At 44.1% G+C, this 17,529-nt stretch overlaps 1 protein-coding gene and 1 non-coding gene across 3 annotated transcripts; both read left to right on the forward strand.

Moving 5' to 3' along the window:
• Positions 1 to 7,195: 7,195 nt before the first annotated feature.
• Positions 7,196 to 12,422, forward strand: GEMIN6 (gem nuclear organelle associated protein 6). Of its 2 annotated transcripts, none has more exons than XM_075535717.1 (3): positions 7,196 to 7,387; positions 8,217 to 8,353; positions 11,962 to 12,422. In XM_075535717.1, exons 2-3 carry the CDS (start codon positions 8,226 to 8,228, stop codon positions 12,332 to 12,334), a joined length of 501 nt encoding a protein of 166 aa, XP_075391832.1. In that variant the 5' UTR covers positions 7,196 to 7,387; positions 8,217 to 8,225; the 3' UTR covers positions 12,335 to 12,422. The 2 variants fall into 2 exon arrangements, with proteins under 2 accessions (XP_075391832.1, XP_075391831.1); XM_075535716.1 differs by having other exon boundaries at positions 7,197 to 7,793.
• A 4,279-nt stretch (positions 12,423 to 16,701) lies between these two features.
• LOC142431285 (U1 spliceosomal RNA) lies at positions 16,702 to 16,865 on the forward strand. The gene has a single exon (XR_012780813.1). It is a non-coding gene; the product is annotated as a U1 spliceosomal RNA (small nuclear RNA).
• Positions 16,866 to 17,529: the final 664 nt, after the last annotated feature.

The raw sequence follows: 17,529 nt of genomic DNA on the forward strand, positions 1-17,529 counted from the left end.
GTCATCAACTCTCAGTCCCCAGCTCCAGAGATGAACATTCCAATCGTGTGGGCTTAAAGAGACCTCAACTTACAGCGATACAGTCCACAGGCTAGGCATCCCACAGGTAGTGTACCCCTTTAAACTGAGGCACAGAACAACCAAGGTGAGGCTCACCGAGCCATTTATCCCTCTGCCCTTCAGTTAATCCTACTTGTGTTTATCGACCAGGCTGGCACAATAAACTATAGCAGTAGTACACATTATTATCACGTTTATTATTAGTATGAATTATTATTATTCACCGTGGATAATTTAAATTTCTTAGGAAAAGCTTTGCTAACCTAAAACTTTATCTACTAATGTGCTGGCTTTTCTATTCATATTTATCCATAAGTATGTATCTCGGTCACTTAAGTAAGTAATCCTCTGTCTACATTTCAGTGTTGTGTTTTGGCAAACGCCCCTGCTTTTCCCTGTGACGAAGCACATTTGTTAATGGGTTAAACAAGTATATGGACAAGTGTGTACTGTATGCAGACACTGAACAAGAGACTGAGGAGATAAAGATCAGTAAAGCATGGAGGCTGTCCTGAGCATTTTTTTATATCTATCATGATTATTTTTTAAAACATTTTATTGGGGGCTCATATAGTGCTTATCACAATCCATACATGCATCCATTGTGTCAAGCACATTTGTATATTTGTTGCCCTCATCATTCTCAAAACATTTACTTTCTATTTGAGCCCTTGGTATCAGCTCCTCATTTCCCCCCCTCCTTCTCCACTCCCCCCTCCCTCATGAGCCTTTGCTAATTTATAACCTCTTATTATTTTTTTCATATCTTACACTGTCTGATGTCTCCCTTCACCCACTTTTCTGTTGTCCATCCCTCAGAGAGGAGGTTATATGTAGATCCTTGTAATTGGTTCCCATCCTGAGCCTCTTTTAAGGGAAAGAACTTGGCAAAGAGTTTAGTTGAGGTAGAAACCACTAAAACAGTGACTTACACAGATAAGAGTTTGTCCTAAACCAAAGAAACCTGAAGGTTGACAGCCAGGCAAGGAGGAGGGACAACAAATAGCAAAGGAACAACAAAAAGGCTTCTCTTCCTAGAAGGCTGTCAGGAGGGCTGGGAGTCAAGGTAACAGGAGGTCCTGGTATCACCTGAAGAAATCTGCATGAGAATCTAACAAGGAAAACAAAACAGCAACAACAAAAATCTCATGGATGACAGTACATTATTGGAAGTACAGGGAAGTTACCCGGGAGCCCTAGTGGCATCGTGGGTCACTCAGTGGGCTGCTAACCACAGCATCAGAAATGTGAAACCATTAGCTCTCTTGGTTCAGGTCATGTTGTATCTGTCCGCACATTGTGATGTGGTATCCTGTCCTGTCATCGCTAGTTGGTTTCAAGTTTTTCCAACTCATGCACAAAGGAACACAACGCTACCCAGGCTTGCATGAGCCCCATGGTTCAGACGGCTGTGATTCATTGCATTTTCATGGACTGGTATTCAGAAATAGGTGGCCAGGCTTTTCTTCCCAGTCTTGGTATGAAAGGGCCCTGGTGGCATTGTGGTTCTCTGATGGGCTGCTAAGCCCACAGGGGCAGTTCTCCCCTGCCCTTTAGGGTTGCCATGAGTCGGCATGGACTCGGTTCATGGCAGTGAATCAGTCAGTACCGGGCTCAACTGTTTGCTGTTCTGCATCATAACAAAAATATGCAAGCCTCCACTGATAAATAAGTGGCAGCTGTGCAAGAGACACACAGATATTGAACCTCGGTCTCCTGCATGGTAGGTGATATTTCTACCGGACTACCAAAGCCTCCTAAAGTGTAGCTACAAGGCTTAAAATATGAATGACCAGTTGTAATAAATTGACTATTCTTCTTTTACATTGATTTTTTATGAGATCAAATGTTTTCCTTCACACTGCATTAACCATTGGTATTGATATTATCTCTTTATAAATATTTGGGAGTTACACAGTTTAATCCATAATATTCCAAACTTTGGTCTCCCCAAATCCATGTTCTTCCCATGAGCGAAACCAATTCAACCTATCACACACAATTAATTAACATAAAAGGATATTGGGAGGAGAAATATATGTGTGTACCTGATCCTTGATTACATGCTAATTGGTGATAAGATGATACCGGTTTCCTGCTGTGGTGTTGATTATTTTCAACCAAGATTTATTAGTACCAATCACTAAGACAGTTGTCTTATAGGTATTTAGTGTTTGTGGCAACACTGAAAACTGTATCATTAATCTCATTTTTCTCACCGGTAAACTGATTTTCATAGTAATGACATTCTTAGCCCAAGTAACACAAGTTGTATTGCGCCATCTCTGCCTCTAATGTACCATTCTTCTGGTAATGAGTTGTCCTATGGTGGCTTGCAGTTTGCTCAGATGCTGAATGTTATGACACAGGTATGTAAAATACCAGCAGGGTCACTGTGATAGGTAGGTTTATTGTGCCAACCTGGCCAATGAACACGTGTGAGATTCATTGAAGGGCAGTTTAATTGAAGGGTGGAGAGCTAAATGGCTCGGGGAGCCACACCTTCTCGCTCTCTGATGGTCGGATCAGTTGCAGCTGCCTTAGCTAGTTCTCTGCCTCAGCTGGCAAGGCTCACTTCCTGCAAGACAACCCTGAGGAGAAGCCACATGGACCTACTCTGATGCAGCCCTGGGTGCTGGAGAAGTCACGTGGAGACCCCTGCCAGCGCTGAGATGCTTACCCGCCCACTGATTCAGCTTTCCTCCTACATTCGGTGCCATTGTGTGTGTTTTTGGAGTTTGAGGAGGATTCTGTAGATCAGTGTCGCACATATGGGCTAATGTCGTACTTATGGACTTGGACTGGACTGGACTGGGTTGGTACAATTTCCCTTTATATAAAACTCACTCTTATATACATATGAGTTTCTGTGGATTTGTTTCTTTAGTCTACTTAGACTAACAGTCACCCATGGTAGACAGGTTTCAATGGAGTTTCCGGACTAAAACTGACTAGAAAGAAAGGCCTGGCAATCTACTTCTAAAAATTAGCCAATGAAATGCCTCTGACTAGCAACAGAACACTGAGTGAGAGACAGAGGGGGGGGGGTCAGGTTGGAAGGCACGCAAAATACAACTGTGAACAGCTGCCTTCTCAAAGCAAAGTTGACCTTCATGGCAAAGGTAGAGTAAAGCCTTCGGACTTTCATTTGCTGGTGTGGAATGACTCAAAATGAGAAATAACAGCTGTAAATAGCCACTAGTAATCTGAACGTGGAATGTACAAAATCTGAATCAAAGAGAACTAGAAGTCATTAACAAGGAAGTGGAACGCTTGAGGATTGTTACCCTAGGCACCAGTGAGTGGAAATGGACTGGTATTAGCCATTTGTAATCTCACAATCATAGTCTTCTATGCAGGTAATGACACATTGAAGAGCCAATGACATTGCACTCAGTGTGAAGAATGTTTCACAATCCGTCCTGAAATAAATGCTGGTGGTGGAACGTTAATATCTGTGCACCTACAGGGAAGACCAGTTAATACAACTATATTCAATTTACAAAACAACTGCACATACTAAAAGTAAAGAAGCTGAAGATGTTTATTAACTACTGCAGTCAGAAATTGACCGAATGTTCAATCAAGCTACATTTAAAATAACTGGTGATTGGTAACAAAGAGAAAAGACCAACAGTTGTAAATTGTGGCCTTATGACAGAAATTACACTGGATATTGTATGATGAGATTCTTAAAACCCAAAAACTTATTCCCTGGAAATACTCTTTTTCAGCCACACAATTGACCTTATAGAGGTAGACCTCTCTGAATAAATTCCATAGGAATCAAATTGACTACATCTGTGTAAAAAGGATGACGCTCAATATCTCATCAGTCAAGACAAAGCCTGGAGCTTACTGTGGAACAGACACCAGTCGCTCATGTGCACATTGGACCAGGGTGCAGCTGCCTTAGCCAGTTCCCTGCCTCAGCTGGCAAGGCTCACTTCCTGCAAGACATCCTTGAGGAGAAGCCACATGGACCTACCCTGATGCAGCCCTGGGTGCTGGAACAGCTGTGGAGACCCCTGCCAGCGCTGAGATGCTTACACACTCACTGATTCAGCTTTCCTCCTGCAGTCAAGTGTCACCGTGTGTGTGTTTTGATGCATGCTACAGTATGAATGGAGCTTGATGACACTGTGCTGCGGAAAATCAGTAAATCCCCAAAGGACAAATGCTGTGTGGCCTCACTTAAGGAAGACAAGTGTGAAGCTATGACTATCTCTCTATCTATAAAATGACACATTACACTTGACAAATCTGCTGCATGAGGCCTCCTTAAAGTGTGTGTTTCGAACATCAACGTTGCTCCATTGCAGGCCTTCAGCAATGAGATGGAAGGAAGGGTTATGAAACCTAACACATTCAAGACGAGCTTCCTAATCTGGCAGTAGAGGACCAGGTCAACGACTGAGCTGCTGGGGCCTGAGCATTTACGAGCAAACACTGGGCACAGGAAAGGGGGTAGTGAGAAATGTTCATTTCTCCTGTGGGAGAATATGATCCCATTTCACTGGTAGCAAGGAGGAAGAACTCTTCCAGTTGTACTACCATTCTCACTCCTCCTTTAATGAAATTTTCCTCCCCAAAGTATTATACTCTTTTAAGAACTATTTATTCGGGAATCAAGTTGGCAGCAGCAACACAAAAAATTAGATAGAAACCATAGGAAGGCAATGAGTTTATGTTAATGAGGCAGGAAATACTGAGAAAAAGGTGAGAATGTTGCTTGGCTTGAAGCGTGTAATCAATGCCACTGAACTGTACATAAGGGTTGACTTGATGTATATTTAACTTTGTATATTCTAAAACAAACTAATATGATTTCATAAATAAAACAAATCGGTATTCAGCCATTCCAGGAGTTAGCATGTGATCCAGAAGCCCTGGTACTGAAAGAAGTCAATGTAGCTAAGTGAAGGCACTGGCATAAACAAGGCACCAGAAATTCATGAAATACCAGTTGAGATGCTTCAATAAATAGATTCAGGGCTGGAAGCCGTCAGCTCTGTCCAGAAATTGGGAGGATAGATACCTGGCCAACTGACTGGAAGAGACCTATATTATGTCTATTCCAAAGAAAAGTGATCAAATGGAATATGAAATATGTTGAACAATATCATTAATATCACATTTAGCAAATATTTACTGAAGATAACTTTAAAACTACTGTATCTGTACAAAGAACAGCTAGAAGTTTAAGTTGTATTCAAAAGAAGATATGAAATAAGAATACCGGACAGATGTTTACTTGTGTTTTATTGACTATATGAAGGCATTCAAATAGTGAATAACAACTTATAGATAACATAGAAAGCATAAAAATTTTAGAACTTTAATTGTGATCATGTGGAATCTGCATATGAATCAAGAGGCAATTGTTTCAACTGTACAAGGGGATACTGTGTGGTTCCAAATTGAGAAAGGTGTGGTAGAATTACATATTTTTTATCACATTTATATTTTATATTTATTCAATCCGTGTGCTAAAAGAATAATCCAAGAAATTGGACTTATCGGTGGAACACAGCATCAGAATTGAAGGGATGACTCATTAGCAACCTGCAATGACATAACTTTATTAAAATGAAGAGAAATTGAAGCACTTACTGATCAAAGTAACATACAGGCTTCAGTATAGATTATACCTGAACATAAAATTAGAAATCTCACAACTATACAGATAAGGGACATCAAGCTAAATGGAGAAAAAAAAAATGAAGGTGTAAAAGATTTCTCAGTGCAAGGACCCCAAGTCCAAATGAAAGGACGCATTCACATGTGACTCATCTTGCTTGCTTGGCGGTGGTAGGTCTCCCTGGTTTCCGCTTGCTTCTTTTCTCTCTTGGAAAATAAAAAGTGTTGCAGGCCACAGCCTGCTCAGGGCGGTGATGGCATTAAGGGTGTTGAAATCCCATCTTTAATGCTTTCATTGGTTTCACACAGTGGATCACATCATGAGGGACCATGACATACTGCCACATGACGTCATTACATCAAGGCCAGACAAAGTGCACATGTTAGGGTAGTGGGTGGGGTACATAATTCAATCCATGACGCACACAGTAACTACAATAGTGAATGCAAACATATTCAAGATCATGGAGATGATGCAGGACACACATTGTTACACACAATGCTGCCACAACCAATTCGACTGCAACTAACTGTGAAATAGAAAAGTTATTCCCCAAGTTGTCCCCCCATAATATATGCCAAACCTAAGGTGCTGTTTGCAAACACAAGGTCCCTGACTATACATTTGGAGGTCAACTGGTGAAAGGTTATTTACCTGAAAGTTATCAGCCAGCTGGAGCAATCAGACCCCATTGTCTGCCCCACCCCTAAGTAGAGCCTCTCCCTTCTGATAAGGATAATGGCTTGTTGTCCTGAAGGAAAGCCCAAAGACACCTAAGGTCAAGCCGACTCAGGGAAGACCAAAGTTAGGCTGCCATGTGTGTATGCCTTCTAGTCACCTGTCTACCTATTGAACAACCCCTTCCTGTTATGCATGTGGGTTTCCTGTAATTAGGGGGACTGGCATGGTACTTAGAGTGTCTATAAGCCCTGATTGGAAATACATTCTTTCTGCCGCACCTGGCTCCTGAAGTCATAGCGGTCGCGGAGGTGAAAACGTGCCTGTTTTTTTCTTGTCTGATGTCTCCTTAATTTTACCCCTCAATTACACAACCGCTTACTCCTCGGACCCGTTTAATTGTGGAGGCTCGTACCCCACAGCTAATTAACCAACTTCATTTGCAATAATCTAATTCAATCTACTAAAAGTCACACTAATGCAATCAGACAACTGTTCAGTGAATGAAATCTGGACCATGTCAGAAGCCAACGTGAACAGAAACCTGTGGTGGTATCGAGTCCTGTATACTTTTCTATCAACGGGGTTTGTAGTGAGTGAGTGGTCTGCTGCCTGGAATTCAAGACAACACTTGTCCATTTCCCCCAGGTAATGAATGCACCTACCACAGAACTATCGCAAGGGCACATCCCAAAGAGCAGGCTTCATAACCGCCCGACACAGATCAAACAAGAACTCTGCTGGACCAACCGCTCTCCTCTCAGTGCTTCTAGAGGTTTAGGAATTCAAATTTTACCCAGAAGTCCCTTGGATTACGCTGTGTCTACGCCCGGGAAGCAGTGGGATCCACAAGCCCGTCCGCGGTGAACGATGAGCCTTGGTACTGCCTTCAAGGGTGGTCTCCGACACCCACCAGGGCTGTTCCGTGCGCGGAGCAGGCATGGCCTCGATGGCAGGGAGTTGCAATGACGTCTGGAAAGCTGACAGGAGCCTTTTCAAGAAAGAAAGGTAATTTGAAGTGTTCTTCGTGGCAGGGGAGCGGACCAAACGACAGCCTATCTTTGCACAGAAACCTGAGGCCGCGCGCAAACCTTCCCCGGTTCGTGGGCCAGGAGACGGCACCGGTGACGGGGCTGGCAGCACCGCGGACTACAAACCGGGGGATTCTGGGGGCGGAAGTGACGTCGGCGCGGAGCATGCCGGTCCCCGGCGGGCGTGTTCGCGCGTCGGCCAGTTGGCGGGCCTGGGTAGCGGGCGCTCCCGCGGTCGGACCTGGTGCTTTCGGAGCGTGTACTGGCCACTCGTCACGTTGCGCTTGCTGCGCGGCCCGGCACCCGAGCGCTGGGACCTAGCTGTCGCCTCCCCGGGCGCTGCGCACCCTCCAAAGATTTCAAGGGCAATCCGGGGCTTGCCGGTAGGTAGCAGGACCCGAAAGTGAGGGGGCGCCTGTCAGACGGGGGCTCTGCCTTGGCTGGAAAGTGGCGTGCGGTGAACTTGGACGGAGAGGAAGCAAGGTGTGCGCGTCGTCGGCAGGCCGACTTCCGAGCCGGAGTTCAGCACGGTGGGGAAGGGGGTCGGGGCGCAGCGTTCCGCAGCCAGCCAGGAGGTTCTCACGGAATGGTTAAGAGTCACTTCCGCTTCTGCGAATCGATTTGAAAATTTGTTGAACAAATGTAAAAATACGCCGTTTCCCTCACCATAGTTTCAGCTCCTTATACAGCAATACGTAATCGTAGGCAAGTAGCTGCTTAAGAATTTGAGGTACATCACACGTGTTCTCTGCCGTCTGTTTGGGCGGAACACATGCTAACCAGACCGGTGTTTTAAATCGAGCCAGACGGCCACCATGAATGAATGGATGAAGAAAAGCCCTTTAGAATGGCAAGATTACATTTACAAAGAAGTCAAAGTGACAGCCAGCGAAAAGAAGGAGTACAAAGGGTGGGTTCTAACCACAGATCCAGTCTCTGCCAGGTGAGTATGTGTCGCCTTTCCGTGAAACATGACGTCCACATGTGCTGCCTGTGTATATGTATGTACAAACCTAGAAAACAGGTCAATGAAAGGCTAGTATTCTCATATAATAATTTCACTTACCAGCGATCGAAATCCAGTTTTAATTCAGGATGAATGTCTCATTCAGCCAGATACATAGGTTGGAATCAGAAATGCAGCGCTTAATCCACACTAACCTTAAAACTTAAAATAGTTTTCAAGCACTGTGCCATTTTGCTTATAAATATTTCCATATAAACAGATAAAGATAACCACAAGACCATGGTAACTTCTCACAAAGTTAATAATCCTAACAATTAGCTCATTCACAATCTGAGATAAGATTTTCCCGATTGTCTCAAAAGTTTTCTTTGTAAGGTGGTGGAGAAAAGAAAAGTTACCTTTTTTTATTAGCATTTAGATCTTGAGGTTTGATTAGTGTCTGGTTTGGATTTTTTTTTTCTTTCCAGGAATACTTAAAAGGTGTAGACACACACACTGTATTTGGGGATCATTTTAGATTTACAGGAGGTCTGCAAAGGAAGTCCAGCATAGACCCTTTGCCTAGCTTCCCTCCATGGCACCAGCTTAACATCATCCTTGTGCATGTGTCTGCCGTCATAATCTACCTGAACTAAACCACAAACTTGATGTGTCCCAGAATCCCTTGTGGGATCTCACAAGTTAGTTGTCATGTCTACTTGTTAGCTGCCAAAGAGTCCGTTCCAACTCCTCCTCACTCTATGTGACTCCTACGGACAGGATGAAACATTTCCTAATCCTGCTCCATCTTCACCATCATTGCTATCTTTGAGCCCCATGATTACGGCTTACCATTTTGCTTAGAAATACTTTCATATATTTTTAACAGAGACTTTAAAACTGTCAGTTCATCTCATTGAGAGTCTTCATATTTATTGCAGGCCCTATACTTTGCCAAGCGTGATGTTTACTGAGTCTCCTACAAGTTATGACAGTTTTAGTCTTTCCTTGTTTCCATGACCTTGACAGTTTTGAAGAGTACTGATGAGCTATTGAGGCCTGGTGGTATAGTGGTTACACGTTAGGCTGATAACTTCAAGGCCAGCTGGTTTGAAACTACCAGTCGATTAACGAGAGGACAGGGTCTTCTACTCCCAAGAATTACACTCTTGGAAAATCACAGGGGCAGTTCTACCCTGTCCTACAGAGTCACTATGAGTTGGTATCCACTCTGGCAGTGAGCTTGGATATTTTTGGTCAGCTATTTTGTAGGCTGTCCCTCAACCTGGGTTTCTGTGATGTCTTCTCATGAGATTATTGGTTTAGGGGAAGAATACTTCACACTGCCACAGAGTCGGTTCTGATGAAGTGACCCTACACAGAGTAGAGCTGCTCCTGTGGGTTTCTTTTTCTAAATCATTTTATTAGGGCCTCATACAACTCTTATCACAATCTGTATATACATCAGTTATGTAAAGCACATTTGTACATTTATTGTCCTCATCCTCAAAACATTTGCTTTCCACCTAAGCCCCTGGCATCAGTTCCTCATTTTGTCCTCTCCCTCCTTGCATCCCCCTCCCTCATGAACCCTTGATAATTGTTTTAGTATGAGTTGGGGGGTGCCAGCCCCCCACCACTAATCATGGGTTCAGTAAACACAATTGTATGGTTGAGATATATATATTATATTAAAGTCATTGAGAGCATGAGATATGAGAGAGTCAAATAGTGGAGTCAGACACATGGTAGCAATGCTCACCTCAGCCCTGCTTGGTGGTCCATGTGGAGGGAGAAGGGAAGGAGGACAAGGGGAAAGGGAAACGGGAGGAGAGGGAGCAGAGGAGAGGTCAAGGGAGGAGCCCAGAGAGCGCGAGCCAGATCTCTATTGCTAACCCAGGCCTATATACCTTTTGGGGCGTGCAAACCCACTGATTACAGGTAAAGACATACGTCACAGGAAGGGGTTGCACTATAGGTTATACAGCAATGAGAGGGGGTGGTCTAGGGACATGCACACAATAGGTTAGGAGGGATTGGGGGTATACATGTGACAAGATGGGCAGATCCTAGATTTAGGATGGCAGCTTAACTTGGACCTGTTCTCTGGATCTCCATAGGAACCATTATCAGTAGGGTATAAACCACACCTACAGGAATGAAATGGATGATTGCAGGCCTGTCCATTGGTCCTGCAGTCTGGCAACTGATCGCCCTCATGGAGGATGCCTGCAAGCTTCTGACCTCCCCCACAATTTATAAATTATTATTTTGTCCTATCTTGCCCTGTCTGACATCTCCCTTCATGCCCTTTTCTGTTGTCCTTCCCCCAGGGAGGAGGTCACATGTAGGTCCTTGTAATTGGTCCTCCTTTCCAACCCACCCTCCCTCCATCCTCCCTGTATCACCACTCACACCACTGGTCCTGAAGGGATTATCCACCCTGGATTCCCTTTGTTTCCAGTTCCTATTTGTACCAGTGTACATCCTCTGGTCTAGCCAGATTTGAAAGGTAGAATTGGGATCATGATAGTGGGGGGGAGGGGAAAAAGCATTTAGGAACTAGAGGAAAGTTGTATGTTTCATCATTGCTACACTGCACCCTGACTGGTTTGTCTCTTCCCCGAGACCCTTCTGTAATGGGATGTCCAGTGGCCTACAAATGAGCTTTGGGTCGCCACTCCGCACTCCCCCCTCATTCACTATGATACGATTTTTTGTTCTTTGACGCCTGATAACTGATCCCTTTGGCACCTCATAATCACACAGGCTGGTGTGCTTCTTCCATGTGGGCTTTGTTGCTTCTGAGCTAGATGGCTGCTTGTTTACCTTCAAGCCTTTAAGACCCCAGACGCTATATCTTTTCATAGCCGGACACCATCAGTTTTCTTCACCACATTTGCTTATTCACCTGCTTTGTCTTCAGCAGTTGTGTTGGGAAGGTGAGCATCATAAAATGCCAATTTAATAGAAGAAAGTATTTTTGCATTGAGGAAGTACTTGAGTGGAGGCCCAATGTTCATCTGCTACCTTAATAGTAAACCTATAAATATATGCACATAGACCTATTTCCCCATCCTTATATAAATATATTTGCATATGTACATGCCTTTATTTAGACCTCTGTAAATGCCCATGGCCTCCTAGCTCTTTCCTCTTTATTTCCTTTGACTTTTAAATGCTTAGTCTTCATTTGGGTTTCAGTAATTCCTCTTGGTTACATTACCCTTGATCCCGCCCTACCAGGCCTCCTACACCCTCACCACCGATTTGGATCACTTATGCCCTTGTCCCTGGGTTTGTTAACACCACTGCCTTTCCCCCCACCTCCCCCTCTCCCATGTCCCTCCAGAACTGTTGGTCCCTTTGTTTTCTCCTCCAGAGTGTTCATCCAGCCTATATTAGTTTCCTGTTGAGGTGGATGATACTAGTCAAGGACTGGAATCTTTGATAGTAGCAAAGTGTATTGGTGACAATAGTCTTAAGTTGTGATTCATTAATAATCGAGAACTATTATAAATATTAAAATTCATAGTTTTATGGGCCTTTAAGCTATTTTTGTTGTTACTGTTTGAATCTGCTCTGAATTTACTTTTCCTTCAAAGCATTGTCCTTGTGAACTTCCTGGAAGACAGCAGCCTGTCTGTGACCGGGGTTATGGGACATGCTATCCAGACTGTTGAAACTTTGAATGATGGCGACCACAGCGTGAGAGAGAAGCTCATGCATTTGTTCACGTCTGGAGACTGTCAAGTGCACAGCCCTGAGGATCTAGAGAAGAGAAAAAACAGCTTAAAGAGGTGGCTGGAGAAGAATCACATCCCCGTGACTGAACAGGGAGAATCGCAGACCATCTGTGTGGCTCAGGTCCTGACTATAGAGCCCCCGTACGGCCCAGAAAACTGCATCAGTTCTAATGAGATTATCCTGTCCCGAGTTCAGGACCTTATTCAAGGACATCTTGCAGCTTCCCAGTAAGAAGCAAATGAGATTGTTGACATGAGACTCCTGGTTTTTCCCTTCATAAAATGTTTTGCATCTCACATTATAAAACATTAAAAGTACGTGTGTGTCTTAATTCTCTGTTGTCTTGGAAAAATCAAAGGAACGGATTAGGAGTGCTAATTTCTTTGGGGGGAAAGTGAACTGGAACCAGGTTAGCATCCCACAACAAGATTGGCACAGAGACATGGGAGTTGTAAGGGTCTTGACTTAGAGTAAAAGACACCTTAATTTCTGTTTAGCAAGTAATGACATTTGCAAAAATGCAACTTGTTAGATTCAATGTTGAGATTTAAAGTCACAGCCTCAGCATGTTTTTTTCTTACACGGCACTCAACTGTGCATGTCTGGTTTTGAAATGCTTTTCTTTGATACACCAGTGATGTTTCTGAATCAAAATAGGCCCATTAATGGCTGACATTTGCAACTTTTGACTTCATAAAATCAGCACACAGGCCTGGAAAGTACCCATTTGATCTCTCTGAGGAGAAGGAAAAGAGGTTTCCTGAGCGGCTTTTGCTTGGTGGAGTTGGTCCACACTTTGTTCTTTTAGGCTCACAGTGCCTTGTGCCTCTCTAGTCTCCACTCTTTAGCTCAAGCTTACTGTGAGGAGAGAATGCAGAAAGTGTGTTGGCCATACCTGGCCTCACCATTGGGCAGCCATTCAGGGGTCCATAAGGAGGTTTCTGGAGCAGAGGACCACCTCAGACGGCTAACTTTTTTATAGAGTAGCCTCTAGTTTCTCTTGTCAGGTGCCCCTCTAAGCCTGTGATTCCCTAGGACTGGTTGGCAAACTGGACCCTCAGGCTAAATGCAACTTGTCATCTTCCATTAAGTAAATCTGGGAACACAGCCACACCACTTGTTCATTCCGACTGGTTTCCAGTACAAAGGCAGAGTTGAATGGCTGCCGCAGAGACAATACAGCTCTTAGTTGCTATCCAGCCGTTATATTTGCTGTCAGGCCCATTACAGAGTAAGCTTCCCTGTAAGAGATCTGCCCTAGAAGATCCTTGAACTAGCCTGGTCTGCCAAGGCTTAAGAACCCCAACTTCCGAAGGCCGTTTTGACCGGGACAGGCCCTCGAGGCTGTTACAGGCCTATATTCACTCATTTCTCCTCTGTCTGCAAGCCACGAAGCAAACAGCTCTGTCAGCTCGGTGTTGTCTGCCTCTTGCCCACCAAACAAAAGGTGAATGGGTCCCTTTGGGAAGAAATATTGTAAAACATTCAGGTTTTTAGAGTGGGTATTTAAAGGTGTTTTTTTTTTAAATGCAGTTTGATAACATCTAAGTTCCTTTCTTGTATAGCTGTCTAATAACTCGTCGATGATTACTTCACACTCCAACAAGGCTCAGATTCCCTGGCCTTACTCCCAATCGATTCTGATTCAGTAAGTTTAAGGTGAGGGCAAGGAATTTGCATTCCTAACCCACATCTTGCTACCAGTGCAGAGGCTACACCTGGAGGGAACAAAATGTCCCTCCATAGCTTTGATCTTAACGGAAAAAGATTTTGTTGTTGCGTCAGTTACACTGCATGCGTAGGAGCCCCGCTGGCATAGTGGGCTACTCATCCCAAGGTCAGCAGTTTGAAATCACCAGCCGTTCTGGGGAGAAAGTTGAGTCAGTCACTAAGAATCAACTTCATGGCTGTGAGCTTGGGTTTTTGGTATATTGCATGCAGTGATATTTTAATATATAATTTCTGATATAATAGCCTGTGAAGCCCATAATAACACATTTCTTGGTGATGGGCAATTCACAAGCAGGTTTGTAGTCATGCATTATTAAGAGACGACCCTTTAATTCCCAGTCTTACGCAAATGAAGGATCCTTGGGAGATGAGGATACTGCAGAAATCCTGGAGCAAAGGGAGTGGATGGGCCATGCCAAGGGGTTAGGGCCGAGGGAGGGCAGGTGCCATTGCGATGAGGCAGCCAGGCAGGAGCACTGAGCAACATGTTGAGTGGGAAGGAGCTGAGGGAATTGCTCTGGCCTGCGTCTGCGTGTGGAATGGGTGGGAGGAAAGAACGGAGAGCAACTCAGAACTCCCCCGACCCCTGCCTAAACAACTAACCCAAACCGTTCGATCACAGCTTCCGAAGAAAAAAGATGTTTTGAAAGGTAAGAAGTACGACACAATTGGGATGGAATATACTTGCAAAGTATGACATTGATATGAAGCCCGGTGTGTCTCAGCAGCTAGGTGATCACAGGCTCTCTGGCTCCCCTCTGTGGGAACAGAATCGGACCGGTGGGTCTCATGGGGTGCAGAGGATCCAGCCAAGAGGGGAGGGGTGTGATCTTTAGTCACCCTCCACCTCTACCCACACACACATCCTTTAGAAGTGCCATTTCTGGATGGGATTGCGGCTTGTTGGTGGCAGTGCCTGGGTATAAACAGGACTGTCTGCCTTCAGCATCTCTATCTGAGAAACCTCATCTGTGACAGTCTACGTTGGTGTGAGAGATGGGGGCAGTTCAGAAAGATCCAGATAAAGGACAAGATGAATTGTGGCTTTTTCTGTGCCCCAGTTATTCAGATCCTTGCCTCACGTACGTGTGTGTGTGTTTTTCTCCCTGTGGTGAATGTAGACTTAAAAATTTTTTTAAAAGTAAAACTCTCCAAAATCATTGCCATCAAGTCAATTCTGACTCATAGCGACCCAATAGGACAGAGTAGAACTGTCCCTGTTCTTACCAATGTTCAAACATATCCATTGCCATCTCCTTGGTGTGCCCTCACTTAGCCCACTTCCGCCCGGTGTTCCCACTTCCATTGTCCTTTCCTCACCCTTGGGTAAGTGCTGCCCTGCGGGTCTGAAGGGTGGATGACTTTAACACGGGAAGGAGTTTATTTGCAGGCCTGATGGATAACTAAGAGTCATCATCTTGGGGGTTTCCCCCAGTCTGTCGGTGAGCCTGGTCTCTCAGGTTGAGTTTTGTTCCATGTTTTGTTTTGGTTTTCCCCCACTCTATCTAGGACCTCCTGATGTGATCCTTTTCCCAGCAGTTGGTAGTGCAAGCCAAACACCACCTAGTTCTTTGGGTCTCAGAGTTAGAGAGACTGATGCTTGGATGATCTATTAGCTCATTGTACTAATTGATTCCCATGCCTTTGGATTGTCATTCTTTCCTCCAGAGGGGAGGAGACCAATGGTTGCAACTTGGATGACGGCTCACAAGCTCTTACAGTCATAGTTTGCCTATGGTCTTTCCTTGTGGCTAAGGCCCGCCTATTCAAGCCCAAAATGTCTCATGAAGCAAATATGAAGGGGCTTCAATCAGCTAACAGAGAAATAGAGGGAAGGGAATACAAATAAATTGAACTTGGCATGTGAACAGATCCTGATGAGATGAAGGAGGCCCTTGTAGAATTGATCCATAGCATCTGTCAGCCTTGATCTTGGCCTAGGGACAGGGTCTGTGCATTAGTGGTTGTAGATTTATCTGTAGTTAGGCTGATGGACTGGTGACAGATAGCTTCTTGGCAGCTGAGTCTGCTGATTAAATCATTTGCCGACCAACAAAACGAGTGAGGGCAAGTACCTGGCCCCGTCACCGGGAACCTGCCTGCCTGGCATGTCCCTAGTCAGTGCTGCAGCAAGCGTGTAACTCACCTGGTTCAGATCCTGCCTTAGGGGGCTGTCAGCATCTTTAGTTCCAAGTTTTCCAGAGGAGTACCCCAAATACTTGTGAAAACCCAATCATGCTTTGAATCTCATGGAGTGTTTTCGGCACCCCCACCTCCACCCTCACCCCACACTCGTGCCCTAGCAAAGTTTCCTGCTGTGGCATTGGTTTCTTGCTATCCCATGCTTCGTCTGATTTCCTAACTCTCTCTGCTTTCTCTATGACGTTATGGATGAGATGAATTTCCTCGTGAATTAGCTTTTAAAAACATTTATTATGAAACTTAAAAGATCAACAAAACAGGCTCAATGAATTATTTTCATTTGGTGAGAATGTCATGTGATTCTTCTTGAAGTAGGGGCACATTCTAAGATGCCAAGAGTCAGGGCTCATGTTTAAATTCTGGGAGAACTCAGAGTAGAGGAGGGACTATCCTGACACATACCTAATCTCTTCTGCCACACAATTGGTTTTTAATCTTTCAAACAATATTTCGATACTAAAGGATTTTTCTCCTATTAAAAAAGACATCCCAGTATTTGTAGATGCTGTTCATGTTTGTATATGGCTTTGCAATCTTTTTAGGTGTTTCTATATTTGTATTAAATGTATATATTTTCCTATGTACCTATAATCTTTATGATTTTGATATGTAAGGCAGTTTTCTATTATGTAAGTGAATCATAACTTTATTAAGACATTTCTCTTATACTTACCTGGCAGGGGAGATACCATGATCATGAAGGTGGTTTTCCCAGGGCGAGGCTTATCCATTGCACTCCGGATGTGCTGACCCCTGCGATTTCCCCAAATGTGGGAAACTCGACTGCATAATTTGTGGTAGTGGGGGACTGCGTTCGCGCTCTCCTCTGGAAAAAAAAAAGACATTTCTCTTCATTTTGACTTTTTGTTGCTGTCATAGATTATGTTGCCAAGAATATTTTCCTGAATATATCTTTATTGCTATCATCAAAGACTGTTTGAAATGTCTTTGTTATGTTAATGAGGCAGTATTCTTTTCTGGTGCCTTTTACATCCATCTCTTTTGAGATGTAAAAGAAGCAGATTGAGCAAGTGGCCACACAAGGAAGCAGAGATGGGTGAACATGGATGGGTGTTAAGCTACATGAGATCTCTCAGGACCCAAGAAACAAGAGAAAAATCGACGAGGATCTTCCTCCAGAACTAACACAGAGAGAAAACCTTACTCTAGAGGTGGTGCCCTGAATTTAGACTTGTAGCTTCCAAACTAACCCAAACGTCCCGCAGTTAGCACGTACCAGTTCCCATTCTATGGGAGAATGACGTGGTGGTATGTTTCTGTAAACATTTACAGCTCTGGAAACCTTACAGTCAGTTCTACTCTGTCTGGTAGTACCACTATGAATGAGAATGAAGCCATATTTCCTGGTTTTGTTTGTACTGTCACCATGAATCAGATGAATTGAAATGGTAAACAGTGAGAAAATAAATTTCTGTTGTTGAAGTCACCCACTTAGGGCTTTTCTGCTGTAGCAGTGCTAGATAGCTAAGGCA

Source organism: Tenrec ecaudatus, chromosome 17 (assembly GCF_050624435.1).
Source record: "Tenrec ecaudatus isolate mTenEca1 chromosome 17, mTenEca1.hap1, whole genome shotgun sequence".
NCBI classification, from domain to species: domain Eukaryota; kingdom Metazoa; phylum Chordata; class Mammalia; order Afrosoricida; family Tenrecidae; genus Tenrec; species Tenrec ecaudatus.

What these genes read in the sequence shown, in the direction of transcription:
- GEMIN6 (XM_075535717.1), top strand. Translation starts at nt 8,226, where the DNA reads ATGAATGAATGGATGAAGAAAAGCCCTTTAGAATGGCAAGATTACATT. An exon ending in ACAGATCCAGTCTCTGCCAG is followed by an intron (nt 8,354 to 11,961) that starts GTGAGTATGTGT and finishes TTTCCTTCAAAG; the next exon opens with CATTGTCCTTGTGAACTTCC.